Below are 22250 nucleotides of genomic sequence, written 5' to 3'. Positions count from 1 at the left end.
TGACTGGTTTGAAAAGAACAAAGCCGAGAAGAGTACGGAGCTTCAGCTGGGAATAGATGGGGCTGGAATCCCGACATGCTTATTGAGCGCCGCGGAAGAATCGGATTATCCGATGTATGAACGCTGTCTGCAATGAGAACTGGTCGATATATACCTAGGTATCGATCTACCCATATCTTGAGTTTATGTCGTTTGAGAGCCCGAGAATTGGAAGAGGCCTAATGGGCAGTGATTTCTTCCGAAGAGAATCTGCGACCGAGGAGTGAAATCTTACTGGGATAGGAAAGGAAGCATGTCATGATTCGTTATTGAGCTGCTGATTGCAGACTAAGGCTAATGGAAAAGTATGGCCTGGGACTTCTGCTCGAAATACTGCTCCACTCGGTCCACCAGGTCGGCCTTTTTGCCAGCAGTGGCCCGGCCATGGGCCGTCAAGAACTCCTTCAGCACAGGCATTGTGAGCTGGAATGACAAGTGGCAATCATTAGCTTGTTGATATACTTGGCAGCAGCAGGATAGTTTACCTTCGATACGGCCCCCTTGTCCCAACTTCTTCGGACTTCATCGTCTATGGCAGCACCAGCAGCACCGGTCTCGACCTTCACTCGCTTTGCTGGCGGGTCTCCAGCGCTAGTCACATCATCGGACCTGTCCTTGGGGCCCCTCTTAACCAGGGTTGACGTCGTGGCAGTGCTTTTACCAAGCAGCTCTTTCTCCTGGAGATCAAGTTCGTCGGACCACGCCAGGACATAATCACCAGCACGCTGCAGTTTGATTAGTACCACAGCCACCGTGTAGATATTATGAACAAGGACCTCGCACTGACCTTGTCAATCTGCCGGTACTTTGGCAAGGTTTTGTCTTCGGGAGTCTCTGGGAGATCCTCATCTAGAGCTATAGCCTGCAAGATGCGATAGTGCCACTGGAGGGCTGCCGCCATGTAAGTATTACTCATTGCGCCCAAACCCAGGAGAAACAAACGTACAAGGATTAGGATATTTTTGAGGGTCGTAAACCCCTTTTGGCAGCTGTAACTGTTGAACCACCTTGCGCATGGCGTCGACCAGAGACTCTGGAGCCTTTTGAACGGTGTACTCTGGTTTTTGCCGCACGTCATCTGCGAAAGGAAGGGGAATAATCCACATTCCAGGCGGCATCTTTTGCACCCCATTCTCGTCGACCTTCTCCGCCCCGGCAATCATGGCGGCTAATGCCGGTGTGGCGTTCTTGCGTGGGATGAACCAAACTACGGCCATCTTCTCGTCTTTGAGTAGCTTCTGCTGAAGCGCAGAGAAGACGCGTGTAGACCCAATGTAGTCCTCTTCAGAAGGATAGATGAAAGAGGGATGCTTGACGTTTGCCCAGATGGGAAGGTCCGACAGCGGCCTGAAGCCAATGATGCGAACCACCGGGTCTCCGAAGCCTCGTAGAGCTTGTTGTTCTTCCGTTGTGAATGAAACCTGCTCACCACCAAACTTGTATGCCTTTCGAATCTCTGACTTCTCTACCGTGTGGGCAGTATCATCTGCCAACTGTGTAGTAATGCCCTTGGCTATTTGAGGAACTTCTCCGCCGAGCCAGACATAGCAGCTCCGAGCAGGCTCTTGACGCTTGAGTAATAGATACCCGTTCACGGAAATCTTGAAATTGGGCCCGAGTTCGAGGGGAACATTCGAAAAAAGCGAACGCCGGGGCACTGATCTAGAGTTGATGCTAGACAAAAGTGAATTGAGCAAGGAGAGCCCATCTCCTTGGGCAGTTGACGTGCCAGTCTCTGTCTTGAGATAGGCCGGAGCTTCGCCATCACTGGGTGATGTTTTGTAAATGATATCCTGAGACAATTTTGTTAGGATGGTCTATTCAACGTATGCCAAAAACTCGATAACCTACGTCATAGAACTTGGATGTATCGAATTCGTGATCGGGTCGGGAGATGGGGAATAGTTCAATCGTAACACCCAGATCATACAAGTCCCTCGCACGGACTGTCGCGGAGGAGCGGAGAGACTTGTTGTCGGCGTGCGGGTTGTCGTCATCAGTCACAATGAACAGCCGTCTCGAGAGGAAATTGGGCGCTTTAGAGGTGAAGATTTGGTTTGCGCAGAAGAGAACATTGGCCATTGAGACTCTCTCAGCGGCGGGTTTCAAGATCGCTCGGGCTTCCTCCTCATCTTCCGCTAGGGCCCGCAGTTGCTTGACCTGCTCGGCCGAGGGAATGTCAAGGTCGGTGAAAAGATAGCAATTCGGGTATGACAGGTCCCCACGGGCCTCTCCATCTTCGTCGTAGAACTTTGAGGATTCCGTTCCATACAGAAGAACGCCAATCATGTCCCGGGGGTTGGAAATGATGCGCTGCTGCATGAGATGGTATGCGCATTTGAGGGCTGCGGAGGCTGGCGACACTTCTTGGGGTTTTTTGGGATCATTCGATGGGCGCGGTTTCAGCATAGAGCTACTGATATCAATCGCAAAGAGCACTGCATCTTTGACCGATCGAAAGTTCTATCTCACAACCGAGTTAGCTCGGGGAATGGAGCTGTATGAGAGCTATGAAAGCTACTTACGGTCTCGTCAACCTCTTCCTCCTCAAAGTTCTCCTCCTCGCGCGTGAAATTGTCATCAGCCATGCTGCCAGCAGTCGATAGCGACAGCGAAAAGATGATAGTAGGAGAGAAAGCCAAGGCCCGCCGTTGGCCGACCACAGTGCTGCCTTGAGACGCGCGAGACGCGGAAGAGACACGAGCACCACGTGATCCTCCGCCGCAGCTGCTGACTCCGCCGGGGTCATGATTGGCCGAGGTCCGCCGCAGCTTTCCGCCTTCCGCGCTGAATCTGGGAAGCGGCTATCCTTGCTTTGCTGCCATTGAATTGCCACGGAGGATTGCTTGCACTCGACCCTCCGACGAGTTTTCTTCTTTCCAATTGCCTCCCTCCCCCTGTCATGGCATTCCGCAGCCCTTTCGCCATCTCTCGTCGGATATGGAGCAGTGCGGCCACGGGAGCTCACTCGGTGTCCCGCGGCTGGATGGTATATAGCAGAGACCAACGAAGCGGTCTTGCGACGGCCGTACCACCTGTCACACAAGATGCAACCGGCTCGAAGGGCCCTACAGCCATGGTCTTCTTGAACATGGGTGGTCCGTCGACCACGAACGAAGTAGAGGACTTTTTGAGCAGACTATTTGTATGTCCGCACCGCATCATTGGGGTGCCATTGGATTTTGTAAGGCGCACAAGCATTGCTAACCTCCCATTCTACCTCTGCTATAGTCCGATGGTGATCTCATTCCACTCGGACGACTACAATCATATATCGGACCTCTTCTCGCGCGCCGCCGTACACCCAAGATTCAGCAGCAATACTCGGATATTGGTGGTGGTTCGCCGATCAGGAAATGGTCTGAGTACCAGTGTGCCGAAATGTGCAAGCTGTTGGATCAGATGTCCCCGGAGACCGCGCCGCACAAGCCCTACGTTGCCTTTCGCTACGCCGCGCCCTTGACCGAAACCATGTATAACCAGCTGTTTGAGGATGGATTTGGTAATGGCAAAGGAGGTCGGGCAGTTGCATTCACACAGTACCCACAATACTCCTGCTCCACGACTGGCAGCTCCCTGAACGAGCTCTGGAAGTGGCGTAATCGTCTAGAAGGAAAGCGCGCCAACGGTGAAGCCAACCCAGCCGGTGCAATTGAGTGGAGCGTCATCGATCGATGGCCCGCCCACCCCGGCCTGGTGGAAGCCTTTGCGCAAAATATCGAGGCTCAGTTGAAAACGTACCCGGAGGACAAGCGGAAGGAAGTGGTACTGTTGTTTTCTGCCCACAGTCTACCCATGAGCGTGGTGAACCGAGGTAAGCAGCTCGCCATGCTAGTGATGATCGCAAGTTATCCTAATCGCTGCTTTTCATCCTAGGTGATCCCTACCCGGCCGAAGTGGCTGCGACTGTCCATGCCGTGATGCAGCGACTCAACTTTAGTAATCCCTACCGTCTGTGCTGGCAATCTCAGGTGGGTCCATCTGCATGGCTCGGAGCCCAAACCAGCGACACCGTGATGGAATATGTCAAGCGCGGCCAGTCAGACCTGATCCTCGTGCCCATCGCCTTTACGAGCGATCACATTGAGACCCTGTACGAGTTGGATTTGGAGGTGATGCATGAGGCGAATAGCCCCGGCGTCAAGCGTGCCGACAGCTTGAATGGTAACCCAACCTTCATTCAGGCCCTGGCGGATCTTGCGCACAAGCATTTGCAGAAGGGAGAGCCATGCTCAGCCCAGATGACACTGCGTTGCCAAGGCTGCAAGAGTGAGCGATGTCTGGAGCAGAAGAAGTTCTTCGCCGGCAAGCAATATTCTTCTCTTGTGCTGTAAAAGTGGGATCATCTTGCGTGATCTTATACGCGAATTCCGTATGCATGTATATAGTTTGTTTGGATGTGCGTTTGGGAGTTACTGTGGCCTTTGATCGGGTTATTGTAGATTATAATACAGTCCTCTCCATCATTCGAGGCGATAAACACGACAGTCTTGATTTATTTCAATCCCAACAGCCCCTGCCGGGCTCATCCTCGATAATATCCATGGATGCAGCGTTAAGTCGGAGATTTCGGATCTAACCGCCCGTCGACGACGCCCGGAAGCCGAACGGCTGATAAGACGCGCTGACGGAGAATGTGCGCCCCCGCATCCCAACCATCCCTGCCATGAACAAGTAATGTCGTCCGGATTGCGTGGCAGCATTTCAAATCCCTTATATCCTGACATGCGCCGCACTCTCCACTGAAGCTGCCACGCACAACCATGGAGAACGAGGAACTCTTCGCCGGCGAAGCTGCCCTCGATGCACAACAGCAGGCCCTGGATAGCGGTCGCACTGCAGATGCAATCACCGACGCCCCTTTGCGCATCCACAGCGAACCTTTACTGGCCAGTGTCGACTCGGATGACGAATGGCCGCAGCAGTCGGAGCGCCTGCTCGACACCGATAAGCGGCCGCGATGGAGGAGGCCGAATGTGAGTCCAGCGTTGGTGTTCAATATGATCGCACGCTTGCTAATGGTTCCTGGCGATGCTAGATCTGGTGGCTCATCCCCTTCGGCTTCCTGTTTACGCTGGGCTTTGGGGGACTCGCTGTCCCGAAGATAAACCTGATGATGTCCTTGATTTGTCGCGATTATTTCTCCGAACGAACGCGCAAAGACCCGAATTTCACCTACCTCCCTGTCATCTTTGGCGAAGACAACTCCCAATGTCGAATCCCGGAAGTCCAAGCTCTTGTTGCTCGATTTCAGCTTTACATCAACCTGATTTCCGGGATCATTTCGGCCCTGGTTAGTCCCCGACTAGGTCACTTATCCGACCGCTATGGCCGGACCAAGATGATCGCACTGGGAGCGACGGGAGCTGTATTCAATGAAATCATCACCGTCATTGTGGCTTCTTCTCCTGAGAAGATGTCGGTCAATACACTACTTATTGGGGCCGTGATGGATGGCCTGGGCGGATCATTCACCACCGCACAGGCTCTGATCCATTCGTACGCATCGGACTGTACCGCTCCTGATCGGCGGAGCGTTGCATTTGGACTATTTCACGGGGTCCTGTTCTTTGGAATTGCAGCTGGGCCGAGTGGTGCCGCATTCTTGATCAACAAAACCGGAGACAGTCTGCCGGTCTTCTATATTGGACTCATATTCCACATCATTTTCTGCTTCGCCGTCTACTTGATTGTCCCCGAATCTCTTTCCAAGGCGCGACAACGCATTGCGCGCGACAAGCACCGCGCAAAGAAGGCGGACTTCGGCTCGACAAAATTGGTTTCGTGGCAATCGCTGAATCCGATCAACCTGATCACACCCCTTTCCATTCTCCTTCCCGCTGTTGGACGGCCAAGCGTTCTGTTCCCCAATCGCCGGGGCGCCAGCCCAGCACTTCGACGGAACATCATTTTGCTGGCTGCGATGGACACTGCAGTCTTTGGCGTTGCCATGGGCACTATGCAGGTCATCATCATCTATGCCGAATATATGTTCAACTGGGGTAATGTGGAATCTAGTCTGTTCGTTGCGATCATCAATATTGTCCGCGTGATGAATCTGTTCGTGGTCCTGCCTATCATCGCGCGGCTCTTCCGCACCCCGTATGAAGATGATGGGACCATTCGCGGATCCGACACGCTGGACGTCGTGATCATCCGCCTGTCCGTGATCTTCGATATCCTGGGTTATGTCGGCTATGCGATGTCGAAGCACCCCTCTGTCATGATTCTTTCTGGCGCTGTTGCGGCACTCGGTGGAATGGGTTCGCCCACCCTCCAGTCTTCTCTTACCAAGCATGTCCCTCATGAACGAGTTGGACAGATGCTCGGAGCTACTGGTCTATTACATGCCCTTGCCCGCGTGGTTGGACCTACAGTATTCAATTTGATCTACAGCTTGACTGTTAGGACTTACCCTCAAACAGTTTTCGTGTCACTGGCAGCCGTGTTTGGGGTTGTGTTTCTCATGAGTCTGTTGATCAGACCACATGGTACGTTCCTGACTGGCACTCCTGCCCGAGATCAATGCACTGATTTGTTCCTTAGTTACTCTGGAGGATGAGCCGGCGCCCGACGTAGGAGTCGAAGCCAACGACGAAGGAGAGAGTGAGCATGATCAGTTGCTACTGGGCTAGACTTGCTATAATTTTCATAACGCGTAAAGCTATAGATATACGGTTGCTTTTAGAAGACCGCAATGGATTTTGACTTGAACAAGATATTCATATTCGCTATATCTACCAGTGCATGGTTGTCCTTTGCCCCGATCTACTAAGTAGAGTCCGGCGCGCGAGATCTGCCGGTCGCGCAGCTTTTTGCATTTCCGAAAAAGCTGCCCGTCCGAGTTTACGCTTCTGTCCCCATAGGCCCCAATTGCCTCGCACTTCGCTCTTTCTTTCCAGATTTCTATAGTGGGCAGTGACCCTCGATCGCTACATATACAACACTCCTACTTTCCAAAGATATCGCGCAAGCCGCTGATGTACGACTGGTGATTCCAGCGCGCATTCTGCGGCAAGTGCTCACACGATGTTCACGAAAGCCGCAAACTCGACGCCCGCCGTACCCTCACGCAATGCTCTTCGAGTCCTGCGGCAACTGGCCCTCGCTGGCTCTACCGTCGGCGGCTTCTGTGCCGTCGCCACGATCACCTACGATGTCCACCGCCGAGTCCGTGTTGCCGAGCAGATTATCGAGAACAAACGTACCCTCCGGACGTCTGCACCGAACTACGATGCTACGTCTTCCGCTAAGCGTCTGACAGCCATGATGGAAGCGGCCGAAGCAGGTGAATTTCTGGGGTTGGAATCCCTGAAGCGTCGGGAGGCAGCTTTACGAAGCGAGCCGAAGAACGCCCCGGACGAGGAGGACATAGTCGACTATTCATTCATGCCCCCGTCTCGTCCACCGAAGCCTCGACCACCCTTTGCTATGAATCGAATTGGCGCTTTCAACCTACCACGCCCCGCTGATGCACGAAGTACCGCCCGAAATCAAATTGCTTTGGCTCGGGAAGCGCAAGAGGCCGATCAAGCAGTCGCTGCCGGCGACCTTCCCCTCGAGGATGCACTCAGAGATTTCCTCAAGAACGGCAGGGATATTGACGCCGCAAACCTCTTTCTGAACCATGTTCCACCGTCGCTGGATGAACCTATCTCCTGGGAGAGGCGCGAGATCGCCCGCGAAGTTTTCACTGCGAATTGCGCCAGGGGGAATTTGTACATTGCTCGCTCTGTCTTCGAGCGTCTGGAGAAGGTGACTGTGATGGACACGGAAATATGGACCATGATGATGCATTTACTCGCCAAGGAAGGCCATATCGACTCTGCCGCTGCCATATTTGAACGGCACCGTACGAAATTAATTGTGCCGGGTCATATGTTGGAAGTTGTGCTTCGCTGTCTCTTGGAGTCAAGGCGGCTGGGCGCGGCCAAGTGGCTCTTCTATGCTCGTATCAAGCACGATGAGAATGGTGGTCTATGTGGAGCATTCCTTGATGGAATATGGAGGAAGACCAGGAACTCGAAGGTGCTTGCCGATGAGTTTCGCCACATTGTAACCAGTTTAGCAAACCTCGAACGCAAGCCAACCGAAAAGGTGTTCAATCCGCTCATCAAGGCTTACGTTGAGGCGGGAAAGTTTGAAGATGCTGAAGCTCTGGTGGAAGACATGCCTGGCAAGTTCGGTGTTCAGCCGGGATGTCGTACCATGGGGCTTTTGGTCTATGGACGAGCTCTTGAATGCAATTGGGATGGCGTCATGGCTGGACTGCGCGAAATGCACGAACTGGGCTTCACACGCCAGAAACAGAATTTCGCTAATGTCTTTGACCGTGTCTTCCTGGAATATTACCCAGCCCACTCTGGTCCTCAGATATTCGATTTTCTGATGGCCTGCATCAACGAATTTCACATTGTACCCGACAAGATTCTCCACCGCCATATGCTTGAGGCCATGGTGGAACGGGGCGACGCCGATCTGGTGGGCAAGATAATACGCATGGCCAACAAGCGTAAATGGAACACTGGTCTCGATCAAGAGGAACTTGTCCACATCCTAGAGGCACGCCGAGTGTCTATGGAAGACACCCCTGTGGGGTTCTGGCGGATGCTGCAGGCAGCGAAGAAACAATACGGACAAGTCGCTTCCTCCCGCCGTCTGATGGGGTCCAGCGCTGAATCTTATAGCCTGGACAGAGGTGTCTTGAAGCCAATTCACATCCCTGCCGAAGAAGTGTACCCGAAAAGCATGCAGAATCTCTCGGGCAGCAAAAGCATCAATGTCTATATCCCTCTACACAAGCGGATGGAACACTACATCCACATCGGCAAGTTTCCCGCGGCACTGGAATGCTTTAGACGCGCGAACGGTGCCGGATACCCCATCAAGCCGATCCATATCCAGCTAGCCGTCATCGCACACATTCTGTATGAGGGTATTGCGGGTTTGAAACCAGCGCGAGACTTGATCCGCCACGAATGGCCATACTGGGCGAAACTGCCCACTGTTCGACATACCCCCCGCTTTCCTCGCTTCGTGCCGCTTTTCTTCCAGCAGCTCATGCAGCTTGACATCGCGCGTGTCCGCGATGGCCTTTTGATGAAAATGGCGCTGTTCGAATTCTACCGTCTCTGTGTCGATACGCCGAACCTCAATTTCAAACACCACGCATCAGTGGCGATAAGCCGGCGCTTGATCCAGTTTGGACGGCCCAAGGTCGCCATCAGTATTCTCGAGGCGGTTTACATATCTAAATGGCGGAAAGAATACGGGTTCGATCAAGTCCAGCTCAAAATGCTTCTTCGCGCATTTGCGGTGGTGGGCTTCGCTAGAGGCGTGTGGTGGTGTCTTTTGACCGTGCTCTCACGACACGAGCCTATCAAGCTTGAGTTTGTCGTGGAGGCGGAGCGCCTGTTGCCCACGCTCCTTAAACATTTCGATCATCCGGATCGGCTTGCCCAGCCTACACTCAAATTGGATGTTCTCAAACGCATTCTATGGGCGCTACGCAAGAAGCACGAAGGCAACGCATACTGGTCGCAGTACAAGTCGGAACCCGCACGGAAGCAGAAGTATCGTGCGTACGTCGCTCAGTTAAATACCCTCGAACAACGGCGCCTGCCGAACACCTCTCTCGAGGAGATGATTCAAAACTTTGATGAAGAGATGGAAATGGAAATTCTCCTGCAGCGCAAGCCGTACACACCCGAGGAGGTAGAAACGTGGTGGAGTGAGCAGTTCTTGATGTTTCAGACCAAAAAGCAGCCGGAGAACCCGACATACCCTGAGTTCGACAAGTTCGCTCCCTGGAGAGAGGAGCATCTCGCCCAGTTGAGGATCACCAACCCCGAGTTGTTTGCATAGAATTTCTTCCTGTACCATCCATGTACCTATACCCGTGAAATATAGCAAGCGATCAATTCAGAACTAATAGACTCCTGCAGCGGCTTTGTTTTTATATTCTTTTCAAGACTTCCAACACAATGGGCTTTGTTCCTATTCTGTCTTGGGTCTGCGTTTGTATAATGGAAGCACAATCCCTTTTGTTATTTATGCAGCGCAAGGTCCTTCACCAAGACGTAAGTCTCGGTCTACCACAATGAGCCCTTCTCAGATATCCCGAGACATACAAGCCATTGTCCGGAAGAGTTCTCGTCAGGTCTTTGGACAGAATCAGGGCTGACTTAGGGATACGGCGTGTCCTTGAATATAAAAGACACAACGGCAGCTACGATGAGCTCGACTAAACATCATCAACGACTCGCACAATATCTCAACCAGAACACAATTCACCATTAATTTAGCTTGCTGAATGTTTTTAAAGACCTTGAATCATTCGCAAAGGACATTCAATCCCATCCAACCAACATGTCTATTGAGAACATTTCCGATAGGACCCTCTGGTCCGACGAGGACTTCCCTCAAGACCGGAAGAATCTGATCAGCGCACTCACAGTCGAATTCAATATCCTCATGAATGATCCAGCACGCTACCCATCCGTGGCCGAATCCCTGCAATGGGTAGCAGACGAGTTGCACGCCCTCAAGGTTGCAAATAATGCCGACCTTCTGACACTGGACGGGTATTCACCGGTGTGTTTCCCACTCAGATGCAGTCGCATCGTCACTGGTCTTCAAGAGCAGGCTCGGCGCCTCCGAGGCGGGCCCCAAAACATAGCACTTGTAGCAGAAGCAATCAAGATGTTCATTGTGCAGATAGGCAGACTCACCTTGTACCGGGACGGGTCTGATCGATTCGCCTGTGAAATGGACCGGCGAGCGGAGGAGATGGATGATTTTTGGCGGGCGAGACGCCCGAGGGATCGGATAGACCATGCAGATACACAGCTCCGGCTCTATGATCTCTGGGTGCAACTGAACCAGGAAATAGAGCTATGTACGTGTGAGCAGTGCACGAAGCGATTCTTGCTCTACTCGGACAAGGACACTGATCTGGACTTTGACTAGTTTATCTTGTAATGCACTGCCACTTTGGCTATAATCGATGCTTTTCCTTTCTTCTGTTTCCAGTCTATTCATCTAACCCTTGCATTTGAGGTTGAATTTCGAGGAGCGTTGGCTACCTATCCACTTCAAGATATTTGTACGCACCAGCTAGGCATCTCCGGAAAATATGTACGTAGATTTGCTTGTCAACTCCTAGATCCTTATTGCTTTCCTGTGTAGCCGTGGCTGAACCGGCCGGGCTTATTTTAGGTGTGTTTACATAGCCTAAATACCGTCAGGAATGATATGAGATTTTAACATCGGAGGATTTCCTGTGAGAGAATACGTACTGTATCAGACTCTGATAGTAAAGTAACCTGTCAAAGGTCAAATAGAACAACCTGGCAGAGTGGCAGTCTGGCTATCTAGACCACTCCCGCCCGTCTCTCCTTCTCACGTAACCCTTCGATCCATTGCAGCACCTCTTTCGGCTCAACTCGTTTAAAGTAATTGGGCTCGATGTAAGTATTCTGGACGGTGCCGTCTTGGTCCACCAAAATCGTCGCTGGAAGAGGCACTTCAAACGAGTCATCGCCGTTCTTCTCGCTCAGGTCGTGTCCAAGAGCCTCATATACCGGCTTCAACGTATCCGGCTGTTTCCACACAATTCCCAGTTGACGAGCGTAGCCGTTGTGGAGGTCAGTCAAGACGGCGAATTTCAACTCGTGCTTTTCTGTCATGGTCATCGTGCCGTTGGGAAGCTCCGGGGTGATCGCCACCAGATTGACCCCTCGGGAGAGAAATTCGGGGAGGTATCTCTGAAGGCCCGCAAGAGCAATGTTGCAGAAGGGACACCATTCCCCGCGATAGAAGGTGATCAATAACGGGCCTTGCGCGAGGAGATCGGCGCTGCGCTGTTCCACGCCGACGGCATTCTGGAGACTAAAGTCAGGAAGACGGTCACCGACTTGAATGATTGCTCGAGTTGGTCCTTCGCGGCTGTAGCGGCAGCTCTGACAGCATCTGGTGCGTTTCTCTTGATGGCTTGCTCTAGAGCATCGAGCTCGGGGCCGGTTGACATCTTGATGATGGGATGTCTGGGGTTGTGGCTGGTTGTGAGTAGTGAGAATATTGTATCCTCCCTGGGACTGGGACAGCATTTATGGAACGGATGTCTACCCTGTGTTCTTGAAGGATTATTGCCGAGCGCCCTGTAGTTGACATCAAATGCCAAAAGTGGAAGTCTCTTTGCGAATGATGCTCGCCCAATGAGCCTTCGGGCGAGGCCGACCTGAATGTTGATGGATGTAACTGTGAAGGTCAATAATGACTTGGAACATGCCACGCGGTCTCGGAATGTTCCGTCTGCTCGGAAATTTCCACTTTGTTAGGATCGGCGTCATTGTCCGACAAGGCTGTGCCCGTCTAGGACCGGGCAATCCATAGCCGGCTGGGGCGAAAGTCTTACGAATACAATCGCAGACTTAAAACCGCACCAATTCCCCCAGCGTAACTCGAGAGCTTATATACAGTCTGTTCTGAGTTCGTCCACCTGGGTGTTATACTTTCTGCAGCAACATGGCTGGTATGTCCTTTGTTTTCCCTGTGGTCCTACATTCCAACTTTCCCTAGCTCTACCAGCCACACGAAGAGCTATTGATAAACAAAACTGACAGACTTAGATCATGGTAGCTTAGAAGAGCCGCAAACTCGGAGCCAGACTCTCCGGTTTGGAGTAGTCCTCTTTCCTGGCTTCCAAGCCCTCGATGTATTCGGGCCCCTAGACTGCATCAATGTCCTCTCATGGACAGAAAATGTTTCGTTGGCCCTTATCTCCACAACTCTGGAGCCAGTGACAACAAAATCACCGGCATCTCCTGGAGCCATTGGGCAATTCATCCTCCCGACGCATACTTTTGCAACAGCACCTCCCTTGGATGCACTGCTCGTTCCCGGTGGCCTAGGCACACAGAACTCATGTGCACCAGTCACAGAAGCCATCGAGTTTATCCAAAATACATACCCGCAGCTTAAACACCTAATCACCGTTTGCACTGGGTCAGGACTCGCGGCTCGTGCTGGGGTGTTGGATGGGAAACAAGCCACTACGAACAAGATGGCGTGGGCTGAGATTACTGCTCTCGGCCCAAGAGTCAACTGGATGCCTCGGGCCAGATGGGTGACCGATGGGGATATCTGGACTTCCTCGGGGGTCAGTGCTGGAATCGATGTCACACTGGCTTGGATTGGGGAAGTATACGGCAAGGAGAAAGCCCAGGAAATCGCCAATGGGATTGAGTATAGTCGGCATGAAGATCCAAGTCTGGATCCATTTGCAGAGTTGCATGGGCTATGAACGTGGTGATTGTGCTAAAGAACTAAGAAGGCACTGCCTCGTTTATTCACATGTTTGAGATTGGTTTACTCGCTTTTCATAGAACAAGCGAGATAGTGCACCAAGTCCTACCTCTATCGTTGTAAGCTCAGTCAACCATGGTAAATCTGGCTCAACATGATCACACTGCATCCAGGTTTGGGCTTATCAGCTAGTAATCTCCTTGAAGTATACTGCAGGCCAAGGTTATCAACGTTATCAACGTTATCGGGCTTATCGGGATGAAAACTACCGAGTAAATCTTATCAGCCAAAGGCGGAGAGGTGCTTTCACATGTCATGCCACGCCCCTTTCCCAACGAATTGACAAGCGATAATTTCCCATCCGATTCTATTCGATCAGCCCATACTCTCCTCCTCTCTTCAACTGTGATCCCCTTCTTTAAAACGTCAAGAATGTCCCTGCGGCCCCGGCCGCCCTGCTCGCTTTGATTTTTCTACCCTCCCGCCACCATGTCTTCGGCTCTCTACGGCCATGTCTCAAAATCCCAACAGCTCGCCCAGCGCCGCATTGAACACCACGAGGCCGACGTGATAATTGTTGGTGCCGGTGTTCTGGGCTGTGCACTTGCAGTCGCGCTGGGCAGACAAGGGCGCAGTGTGATCTTACTGGAAAGCTCGCTGAAGGAGCCCGACCGCATTGTCGGTGAACTGTTGCAACCGGGCGGCGTACAAGCGTTGGAAAAGCTGGGCTTGCAGGACTGCTTGGAGGGAATTGATGCGATTGATGTCAATGGGTACTATATTACATACTTTGGGGAACCCGTTCGTCTGGACTACCCCAGGGAGAAAGCCTCAGCACCTCCGCCGCAGGGACGGGCCTTCCACCATGGCCGCTTCGTGATGAACCTGCGCAAGGCTGCGATGGCTTGTCCAAACGTCACGGTGGTGGAGGCCAAGGCGACCGGGCTAGTTACCTCCACCCATATGCACCAGATCCTTGGTGTCGAGTGCGAGACCAAGGGCATGAAGGATTGCTATTTCGCTCATCTCACCGTCGCCGCCGACGGTTACGCCTCCAAATTTCGCAAAGCCTATCTTCCGCACACGCCTAAAGTCCGCTCGAAGTTCTACGGCTTGGAGATGATCGACGCGAAACTCCCCGCTCCCAACTATGGCCACGTCCTCCTCAGCGATATAGCACCCGTCCTTATGTACCAGATCGGCACCCACGAGACTCGAGTCCTGGTCGATATTCCTGAGAACCTCCCCTCCGCCTCGGTGAAAAATGGTGGTGCGAAGGGTCATCTGCGGAATGTCGTTCTGCCCTCGCTTCCGGAAGCAGTCCAGCCTGCTTTTTTGGCTGCGCTTGAGAAGGGCCCGCTGCGGTCAATGCCCAACTCTTTCTTACCTGCTTCGACCAACAAGACCCCCGGCTTGATGATCCTGGGTGATGCCCTCAACATGCGCCACCCGTTGACGGGCGGTGGAATGACGGTAGCGCTCAATGATGTCTGTGTCATTCGTGAGCTACTCAGTCCCGAGCGTGTGCCAAACTTGGAAGATACGGCCCTTGTCTTAAAGCAGCTTTCGCAATTCCATTGGCTACGGAAAAAGTCATCCTCCGTCATCAATATCCTCGCCCAGGCGCTCTACATGCTGTTCGCCGCTGATGGTACGTCTTGATTATCAAAAATCTACGCTCAATTCTGACCCTTCTCCAGATGTCAACCTTCGGGCTCTGCAGCGCGGCTGCTTCCGATACTTCCAGATCGGCCCTGTTGATCAGCCTGTCTTGATGCTTGCCGGCCTGCTCAAGCAACCCTTCGTCCTTTTCTCCCATTTCTTCACCGTTGCCTTCCTCTCCATCTGGGTGCTCTTCCGCCAAACCCCCTTGACAAAATTAATACTCTTCCCGTTCCAGTCTGTCATGGTGTTCTGGACCGCCTGCATCGTGATTTTCCCGTACATCTTCGCCGAGTTCTGGAGTTAGTCCCGCCATCACATCCCTCCAATAATACGGATTTCACAAAAAAGCAAGAGCATATTTTTCTTTACTCCTTATCTTTTTATTGACCTAACATATCGCTGTGGCATCAAGCGGCAGGCTTCATGTCTTGATATCGCATTTCTGCCCTGGGTTTTTTGGTATTGTACAACACAATTCCTCTTCATGTGATTTATATCCCCCTGCACCTGACGCCAGACTCTTGTCCGACGTCCTCTACTTTGGCGTTTGGGATTGTCCTGTGCCACCAATGTACTATACTCTAGACCTACCCGCCATCTCACATCCCATCATGTGCCATATCACCATGTTCTGATGGGATGGTGCAATACTACCACATTCCAATTTAATCATCCTGGCCCTCGGTCGGTCTTTAAGAACGGCCGCTGCTTTCTGTATAGCCATGCGTGTACCAGCACAAATGTCATTAAATCCATTAATCTCGCAATATAACGTACATCACTTCACGAATAAGAAAGTAAATCATATCTAAAGTCGCAGGGGATACACGCCTCAAAATAGTAGAAGCGAGGGGGGGCAACTATCGAAAGGAATGCATACTCCCCGGCAAAAATGCCGATAGCTGAAATGGTGGCACACGAACAATGACGGAAACGGTGATATCGATGGCGCAATGGCGCTGAAGGGAACAATAGCACAGATACCGCCGAGAGGTATATATAGAGCCGTTGTGCAGACCTGGACAAGCCTATTTCTCGGCATTTCGACTATGCTACCCCTGCCTTCGCTCGTTCTTGCACCCAGAGCCTGCAAGAGGACTTGATGACTAGAGACGCCGGAGCGAGTCCAGACTTGCGCTGCGCAGCGTTCGCTTTCGTCTGCCCTCTCGGATGAAGTTCGTCGGACACTGCTGGTGCCAATCTCTCGCGGTTGTCAGGGCCAGTTACCTCCGAAGCTATACCAGCCCTGCTGATCTCCAAGCATCTCTCACTCCGCCTATACAAGGCCAGGGAAGCGAAATTGTAAGCTCTTTTTTCGAATTTTTTTTTCTTCATTGACAACAGGGCGTTATTCTCCTTTTATACAGAACCGAAAAGAAAACATGGCACCATAAGAATCAGACACAAAACCGGGTCTAGCCACTCAACACAAGCGAACTCCAGACAACTGGGACAAAAAGCAGATTTCATGCAGTGCGTGTTGCTTCCCGAAGATGATGAATGAGGAAGAAGCTGGCCAGCTGGAAAGATCGCATGGTTGGATGGGATGAAAACCCAGCTGCAACAATGATGCATACGCATATACTCCCCCGACCCGCCATGACACCAGGAATGGAAAATGGAAAAACAAGCATATATATTGTGGGATTTGATTGTGTTGAATTGGGGTTGGTCGTCTCGGTTAGTGCGGGGATTGTCGTCCAAGAGGCAGGTTTGGATTCGATGCAGAGTCCGCGTGGAGGTGTGGTGCGTGGCTTGACTGCTCGGCCTCGTTGGATTTTCAATTCGCCTCTCTGGCTTTTGGATTGACATATAAGATAACATTGAAGAGCATGATTGCAACAGACGCAGACTCGTTATCAACCGCCTTTGCGCAGGGAAACATCAGCAGGAAGAGGCTCGGGGCCACCGTTGATCCCGTTTCGTGGCTCCGCAGACGACTTGGCATTTCTGCGGTGCTTCTTTTTTGTGGTCTGCCACCCGCCATGGTTGGTATCAGCAGTGCCGTTGGTGATTGCGCCTGATTTCCGAGCTGGTTGCTCAAGATGCCGATCGTTGGTATCCGTCGGGGCAGTTGACGAGTTTTGCGTCGCATCGTGCCGACCCTTCGGTTTTGGCTTATGCTGGTTCGTGTGACTGATGCCGTTAACTTTCTCCGATGCCTCTACTCCGTTTGGCCGCCGCTTTGAGTTGGAAGTTTGATGACGAGCCTCATTGGATGTGTGGGCACCACTTGAGGTTGAACTCTTATCAGCTGAGGCCGCAGATTTAGTCTGAGCGGTGTCTTTTCCTGACCCCTGAGGTGCTGAGCCGTTCTTCATTGAGTTTGCCTTGGCTGCGGAGTGTGATTGGGCCAGTCTCTCGGCATTGGACAGATGATAATTCTGCAGTCGGCTCGCAAGAAGTTCTGGCTGGCCATTCGTCTTTTCTGGCTGTGGTTCACTACTCCCGCCACCCGGTTTTTGCGATTCAAAAGGCGACCGAGCGAAGCCGGATGACTGTTCCATTTCAAACGGGCCAGGATCTTGGAAGTCCTGTGACAGGGAATCGGAGAAACTAGCCGGCGTGTTGATGTTGTGATCATCCGATGTCGACGTGTAGTGGGTGACAGCAGAGTAGGGATCAATCAGATCCGACGAATACGACGATCGATTCTCACTTGGAGGAACCGAACCGTCTACAATCAAAGGGCCCCGATCTGCAGGCGCGGCAGGCCGAGAAGCCGAGCGTTGCGGCTGGGATGCGGAAGGTCTTGAACTTGTGATGGGAGTCTGATCCGACGAGCGTGAATTTACACCTTCGGATGAAAAGCTCCCGGGCCGATAGTCCTGTTGTTGTATAGGCAGGAAAGGCGTATACCCATTTGGCAACGCAAGTCCCATTGGAGTGGTTAACGGTGGCAACATCGAGTTCTGTTGATAAAGCTGCAGCTGCTGTGGGGTTAAGTAGTACCCTAGCACATCTTGACCTCGAGTCTCGTCCACCGAGTCTGAGCGAGATCCATTCTTAGGTGGACTGTTCGACGGCGGCGCATTCTCGTCCCCGCTACCCTCTCCCCCCTCTGATGATTCAGGAGCTGGTCGTTGTTTGGATCTGAATGACCCGTCCAAAGGCTGCGGAATCGGATAAAATGGTGTGAAGGTTGGGAGAGAAGGCGAGTTCTGGGGCCGAGCCGGCTGCGAATGCGCCCGTAACGACCCCTTTGGTGAGCTACTGGCCGCAGAGGACCGTCGGGGGTTGCGGCGTAGATCTGGGTGTGCGTTTGTAGCAGAAGGTGATGGAGGATTGGTTGTGCTTCCTTGAGTACCAGAGGCACTCACGGAAGCATACGTGGGAGGATAGAAGGCTTGCTGCCTTTGCGAGGGAGTGAGCGGTGGATGGCTGACCGTTCCGGATCTTGACCGCGAGTTTTCATCACCAGAGTATTCCTGCTGTTGAGGAACGGGGAACTGAATGAAAGGCTGACGCAGGAATACCGGAGGAGGCCGTCCGGTGATCAGCGCTTGATTGTGCAGCTGCATCCTCAATTCTTGCTCTTGTGCCTGCAGGAGCTGGATCTGCTGATAGAGCTGATCATGCAAAAGGTACTGCGCTTGCTGCTGAGCTTGCAGGGACAGGTCCGATCCATTCGTGGCACTCGGTTGCCGAAACATGCCAGCCTTGTTGCCCGTGTTGGAAGTCCGCCGTCCTCCAGAAAATCCACCGCGGGAGAATTGATTTGCATACCGTCCTCCCCGACCACCACCTCGTCCTCCGCGCGAGGGAAGAGAAGGGGTGATTATCGGTCGTGGTTGAGGTGGCGGTCGCTCCCATGTGCGCTCCTCTTCCTGCGGGAACTCGAATTGGTGGCAACAACCAGCCAAGTCACCTTGCGCGGCATGCTTGAATGCCCTCCGCAGCTCCAGATGCAGACCCCGGAAAGACGTGTCATCAGCCGTGTTGCCCAGGTTTCTTGATGTGTTGAACGGCTCTTCCACACAAAGACGGTTGTTCATGAGCAAATGCCAGCCTTTGCCCTCTTTGGAAACCAAGGTACCCTCACGCACTGAGATAACATTCTTCTCGTAATCGATTTCGTGCCCGTAATATCGAAAGAACTGGAAGAAGAGTTCTCCCACGGACTGTTTGTTCTTCCGGCCAAATCCAGCCAAGGAATGGAGATCATCGTCGAATGAACAGACCAAACCATCTGGCGTGACCCTCTTCTTGTGAGGGCGAGCCTGGAGACTTGGAAGAATCGGCGGATCTCGCGTTTGCAAAAAGTTGATAATCAGACAGATCCACGTGTAGGAGCTCAATGTGCCCCCGAGGGCTGCATCATTGAGAATCCGGCGTTTCGTCCAGTGCTTGACGCTCATTGCCAATGGCCTTACTCGTTCATCAACTTCGACATAGGTCCGGATCATACGGGTGTTTTCCAACGCGAGGGTGTTGTTGACGTTCATATCGCACGCCAATTTCAGCTCAGGGTCCCAGATTTTCACGATGGGAACCTTCGCATGGGAGACGCAGACAACTCGTTGCATCCCGTCTAATCGGTCATGTCAGCCACCCGGGGGAACCCCCAAGCCGGTCATCGCTAAAATGATATGGTGTATCCTTACGCTTTGCCAAAACCTCCGCCAGTAAACACACATGTTCCAAATCCTTGAAGTTCGTGGTGATACAGATGTCCACTGCTGCTCGTCAGTCTCTGTTTCTCTGTGCATCCTTTCCTCCACTGTCATCTCGCAAGCCCATCACGTACCATCCGAGTCACTCGAGCAGAGTTTATTGCCCGACGAACCAAAGACATGGGCCTTGATGTGGTGACCGGGCCATTGGTCATTAAATAACTTCTCCAATTTCCGAACCAGCTGGCGCCGGCGATCATCGCTTTCCGCTGAGGGTAATAACCGATCGTAGAGATCCATAATGTCAGCCGTCAATTTCTGCTCCTCCCCCGGCTCCAGATACTCCTTCAACCTCTCTTTCTCCTCCGGTAATATATCGGCACCCAGGCTATACGGTATTCGTCTCCGAAAGTAGGCCATGGCGGTTTCATATTTACAGCCCCCGAGCGGTTTTCGGGCAGAAGGGGGCAAGTGGGTGGACTCGGAATGGGTCGAGCGCGGGGACGTGCTTCCCCGGGCGGGGGACGGCGATCGAGAGTGGAAAGAGAGATTGCGCGCATGTTGGTAAGGGGTAGACGGGAGCGAGCTCGATTGCTGGGAGGTCAATGGAGGCCGAGAGGGGATCTCCGACGCGTCGGACGGCGGCATCCATGCCATCGTGCAAGGCTGATCCGACGCTATCGGTGAGATGTCACCAGGCTGGTGGGAAGACTGCGCGCTCCCATCGATATTTGAGACCATATAGCAACTCTCACACCAGACGCTGCGTCGACCCGGCGACTCGGCTCAGAAACGAGATTCCACACCCACCACACTCAAAGACAGCCCCTCCAGGTCCACTCAATCGTCAACCACCACAAGAGGGCGAGAAAAAGGCGCCCAATGGTCCTCGGCGCCGTCAGAAAAGGGCCCCCACTGGCACGGTGAAGTGTAATCCTTGTGAGGAGATGTGTAGGATTCGAGGGCCAGGAGAGACGTGTGTTGCTGCGAGGCGGGTGGAGGAGAATCAATCACCCTCACGAGGTCGCGAAAATTGCAGTTCAGCACCGGAGAAAATTTTCTCTGCTGCTAGTGTCCCCTGCGACGGAGAGACTAAAACGAAAGGATGCACAGGAAAGCCCAGAATTGCCTCGGCCAGGAGCAGAATAGAATACAGCTTCGCAATGGAATCGGCGAGAGGAGGCGTTCGCCTCGGAGGATCTGTGGACGAGGTCAAAAGGGGAGGAGTCGGGAGGATCGCAAGCGGCCGTTCCAGATAGAAAAGGTGAAAGGTGCAGGAACCAACCGGGGCTCCGATTGAAGGGAAGAAATGGAGGTGTTGGGGAGGAAGTCCGAAGAGTGCGAGGACGATCGAGGTCAGCCCCTGTTGGCGGTAAAGGCACTGCCGACCGCACTCCCACCGCGGGCCTTGGGACTATAACTATAGAGACTCGGCGGAGCCTGGCGACTGTCCACCATTCGCCATGCACACGCGGTGATGTGGGGGATGCGCTGCCGGGGAAGGTTGAAGTAGAGAAAGCGAGTTCAGCTGGCGCGGGTGCTTCAGTCAGAATACGAACAAGAGCACTGTCTGCGTTGCTCCCTGCGACCTTCATCTCTTTCCCCGAAGGAATACACCACCGCCACATCTAGGACCCGAACTATGAGATTCCACCCCCTATCTTACCCATAGGCCTCCATATCCTTTGTTGCAATGCCCCTTATCATCAATCCGTAGGACCTTGACCCTTGAGGCGCCGTCCGAGCTCATGCTGCAGGTACCATTGAGGGCGAGATTGATATCACGGCTTCCCCCCTTATTGATCGCCGCTTCTCCCCGCGATCCTGCGCGTCCTCTTTGCACGTGTGGGCAACACACTCGAACCCAATGGAGTCTGTAAAGTGTGGGGATGCATCTGTTGATATTTTTGATATTTGGAGACTATTGCAATCTATGCATCGGTGGGTTATTGACTTGACACGGTCTCCCTCGTGGACCTGTCAAGTGTCCTTTGTTGGACGCATCCCGGGCTCGCTTGTTCATTGGATCTGCTTCAGGGCTTTGCTCCGAGCCGGACAAGGGGTGAAAGAACCTTGCTCTCCATTTCATTGGACTCACAATTCTTCTCGGGCTTCAGCCATCGCGAGCCTCTGGAATGGTACGCTTTGTTTCTGCGTCGGTTACGCGAATTGATCAGGCTCGGGTGGGTTAGGGCTAGGCCTACGGGGATGGACGCCGCGGCCCCTCTGTGTCTGCTGGCGACGCGCGACGCGCGACTCGAGTGGCCCAGAGAGCCACAAAGCATTTCAAATGGGCAGGCCGAATGGATGGGAGCTATGCTCAACACAAAGGGTGCCGAGATGAGATTGGCTCGTCCGACCCAACCTCCTGCGAGAATGTATGACAAACGGGCCCGACCCGGGTCGTCGGCCACCAAGGTAACGCGCAAGCCAGATTCTTGAAAACGTCTCACGCCGGTGATACACCCCCGGAGGGTTTGATGGAGGGCGCGATGCCGAGATGGGAGGATTAGAGTTTCTGGGGAAAGCTGGAAAGTCCATGGATAAGTCCGACCTGGGGGCTTGAACCAGCCAGTCCGGGCAAGGTCGCTTTTGCATCGTGTCGTATCTTCGCGATGTGCGATGCGC

At 53.0% G+C, this 22250-nt stretch overlaps 9 protein-coding genes across 9 annotated transcripts; 6 read left to right on the top strand and 3 right to left on the bottom strand.

Annotated features, from left to right (window-relative positions):
* Positions 1 to 333: 333 nt before the first annotated feature.
* On the bottom strand, positions 334 to 2627 carry akuA (uncharacterized protein; the record flags this gene model as incomplete). The annotated part of the gene is made up of 6 exons (XM_056947111.1): positions 334 to 462; positions 525 to 764; positions 827 to 930; positions 986 to 1832; positions 1891 to 2502; positions 2565 to 2627. 6 exons carry the CDS (start codon positions 2625 to 2627, stop codon positions 334 to 336), a joined length of 1995 nt encoding a protein of 664 aa, XP_056796621.1.
* Positions 2628 to 2941: 314 nt separating this feature from the next.
* Positions 2942 to 4373, top strand: N7459_007942 (ferrochelatase HEM15; the record flags this gene model as incomplete). The annotated part of the gene is made up of 3 exons (XM_056947110.1): positions 2942 to 3184; positions 3271 to 3853; positions 3916 to 4373. 3 exons carry the CDS (start codon positions 2942 to 2944, stop codon positions 4371 to 4373), a joined length of 1284 nt encoding a protein of 427 aa, XP_056796620.1.
* Positions 4374 to 4802: 429 nt separating this feature from the next.
* On the top strand, positions 4803 to 6674 carry N7459_007941 (putative tetracycline-efflux transporter; the record flags this gene model as incomplete). The annotated part of the gene is made up of 3 exons (XM_056947109.1): positions 4803 to 5015; positions 5078 to 6530; positions 6586 to 6674. 3 exons carry the CDS (start codon positions 4803 to 4805, stop codon positions 6672 to 6674), a joined length of 1755 nt encoding a protein of 584 aa, XP_056796619.1.
* A 394-nt stretch (positions 6675 to 7068) lies between these two features.
* On the top strand, positions 7069 to 9903 carry N7459_007940 (pentatricopeptide repeat protein; the record flags this gene model as incomplete). The annotated part of the gene is made up of 1 exon (XM_056947108.1): positions 7069 to 9903. One exon carries the CDS (start codon positions 7069 to 7071, stop codon positions 9901 to 9903), a length of 2835 nt encoding a protein of 944 aa, XP_056796618.1.
* Positions 9904 to 10407: 504 nt separating this feature from the next.
* On the top strand, positions 10408 to 11007 carry N7459_007939 (uncharacterized protein; the record flags this gene model as incomplete). The annotated part of the gene is made up of 1 exon (XM_056947107.1): positions 10408 to 11007. The coding sequence occupies one exon, from the start codon at positions 10408 to 10410 to the stop codon at positions 11005 to 11007; it is 600 nt and encodes a 199-aa protein (XP_056796617.1).
* A 404-nt stretch (positions 11008 to 11411) lies between these two features.
* N7459_007938 (peroxiredoxin-like family protein) lies at positions 11412 to 12146 on the bottom strand (the record flags this gene model as incomplete). Its single annotated transcript, XM_056947106.1, has 1 exon — positions 11412 to 12146. The coding sequence occupies one exon, from the start codon at positions 12144 to 12146 to the stop codon at positions 11412 to 11414; it is 735 nt and encodes a 244-aa protein (XP_056796616.1).
* A 418-nt stretch (positions 12147 to 12564) lies between these two features.
* Positions 12565 to 13342, top strand: N7459_007937 (DJ-1/PfpI family protein; the record flags this gene model as incomplete). Its single annotated transcript, XM_056947105.1, has 2 exons — positions 12565 to 12571; positions 12669 to 13342. The coding sequence occupies 2 exons, from the start codon at positions 12565 to 12567 to the stop codon at positions 13340 to 13342; spliced, it is 681 nt and encodes a 226-aa protein (XP_056796615.1).
* Positions 13343 to 13833: 491 nt separating this feature from the next.
* Positions 13834 to 15313, top strand: erg1 (squalene monooxygenase erg1; the record flags this gene model as incomplete). Its single annotated transcript, XM_056947104.1, has 2 exons — positions 13834 to 14995; positions 15045 to 15313. 2 exons carry the CDS (start codon positions 13834 to 13836, stop codon positions 15311 to 15313), a joined length of 1431 nt encoding a protein of 476 aa, XP_056796614.1.
* A 1555-nt stretch (positions 15314 to 16868) lies between these two features.
* Positions 16869 to 20363, bottom strand: N7459_007935 (uncharacterized protein; the record flags this gene model as incomplete). The annotated part of the gene is made up of 3 exons (XM_056947103.1): positions 16869 to 19540; positions 19614 to 19685; positions 19757 to 20363. 3 exons carry the CDS (start codon positions 20361 to 20363, stop codon positions 16869 to 16871), a joined length of 3351 nt encoding a protein of 1116 aa, XP_056796613.1.
* Positions 20364 to 22250: the final 1887 nt, after the last annotated feature.

The sequence above is a fragment of the Penicillium hispanicum genome, assembly GCF_028827665.1.
Source record: "Penicillium hispanicum strain IBT 35686 chromosome Unknown utg000007l_segment0_segment0, whole genome shotgun sequence".
Taxonomy (NCBI): Eukaryota; Fungi; Ascomycota; class Eurotiomycetes; order Eurotiales; family Aspergillaceae; genus Penicillium; species Penicillium hispanicum.
This window is presented reverse-complemented; position numbering and strand designations above follow the sequence as displayed.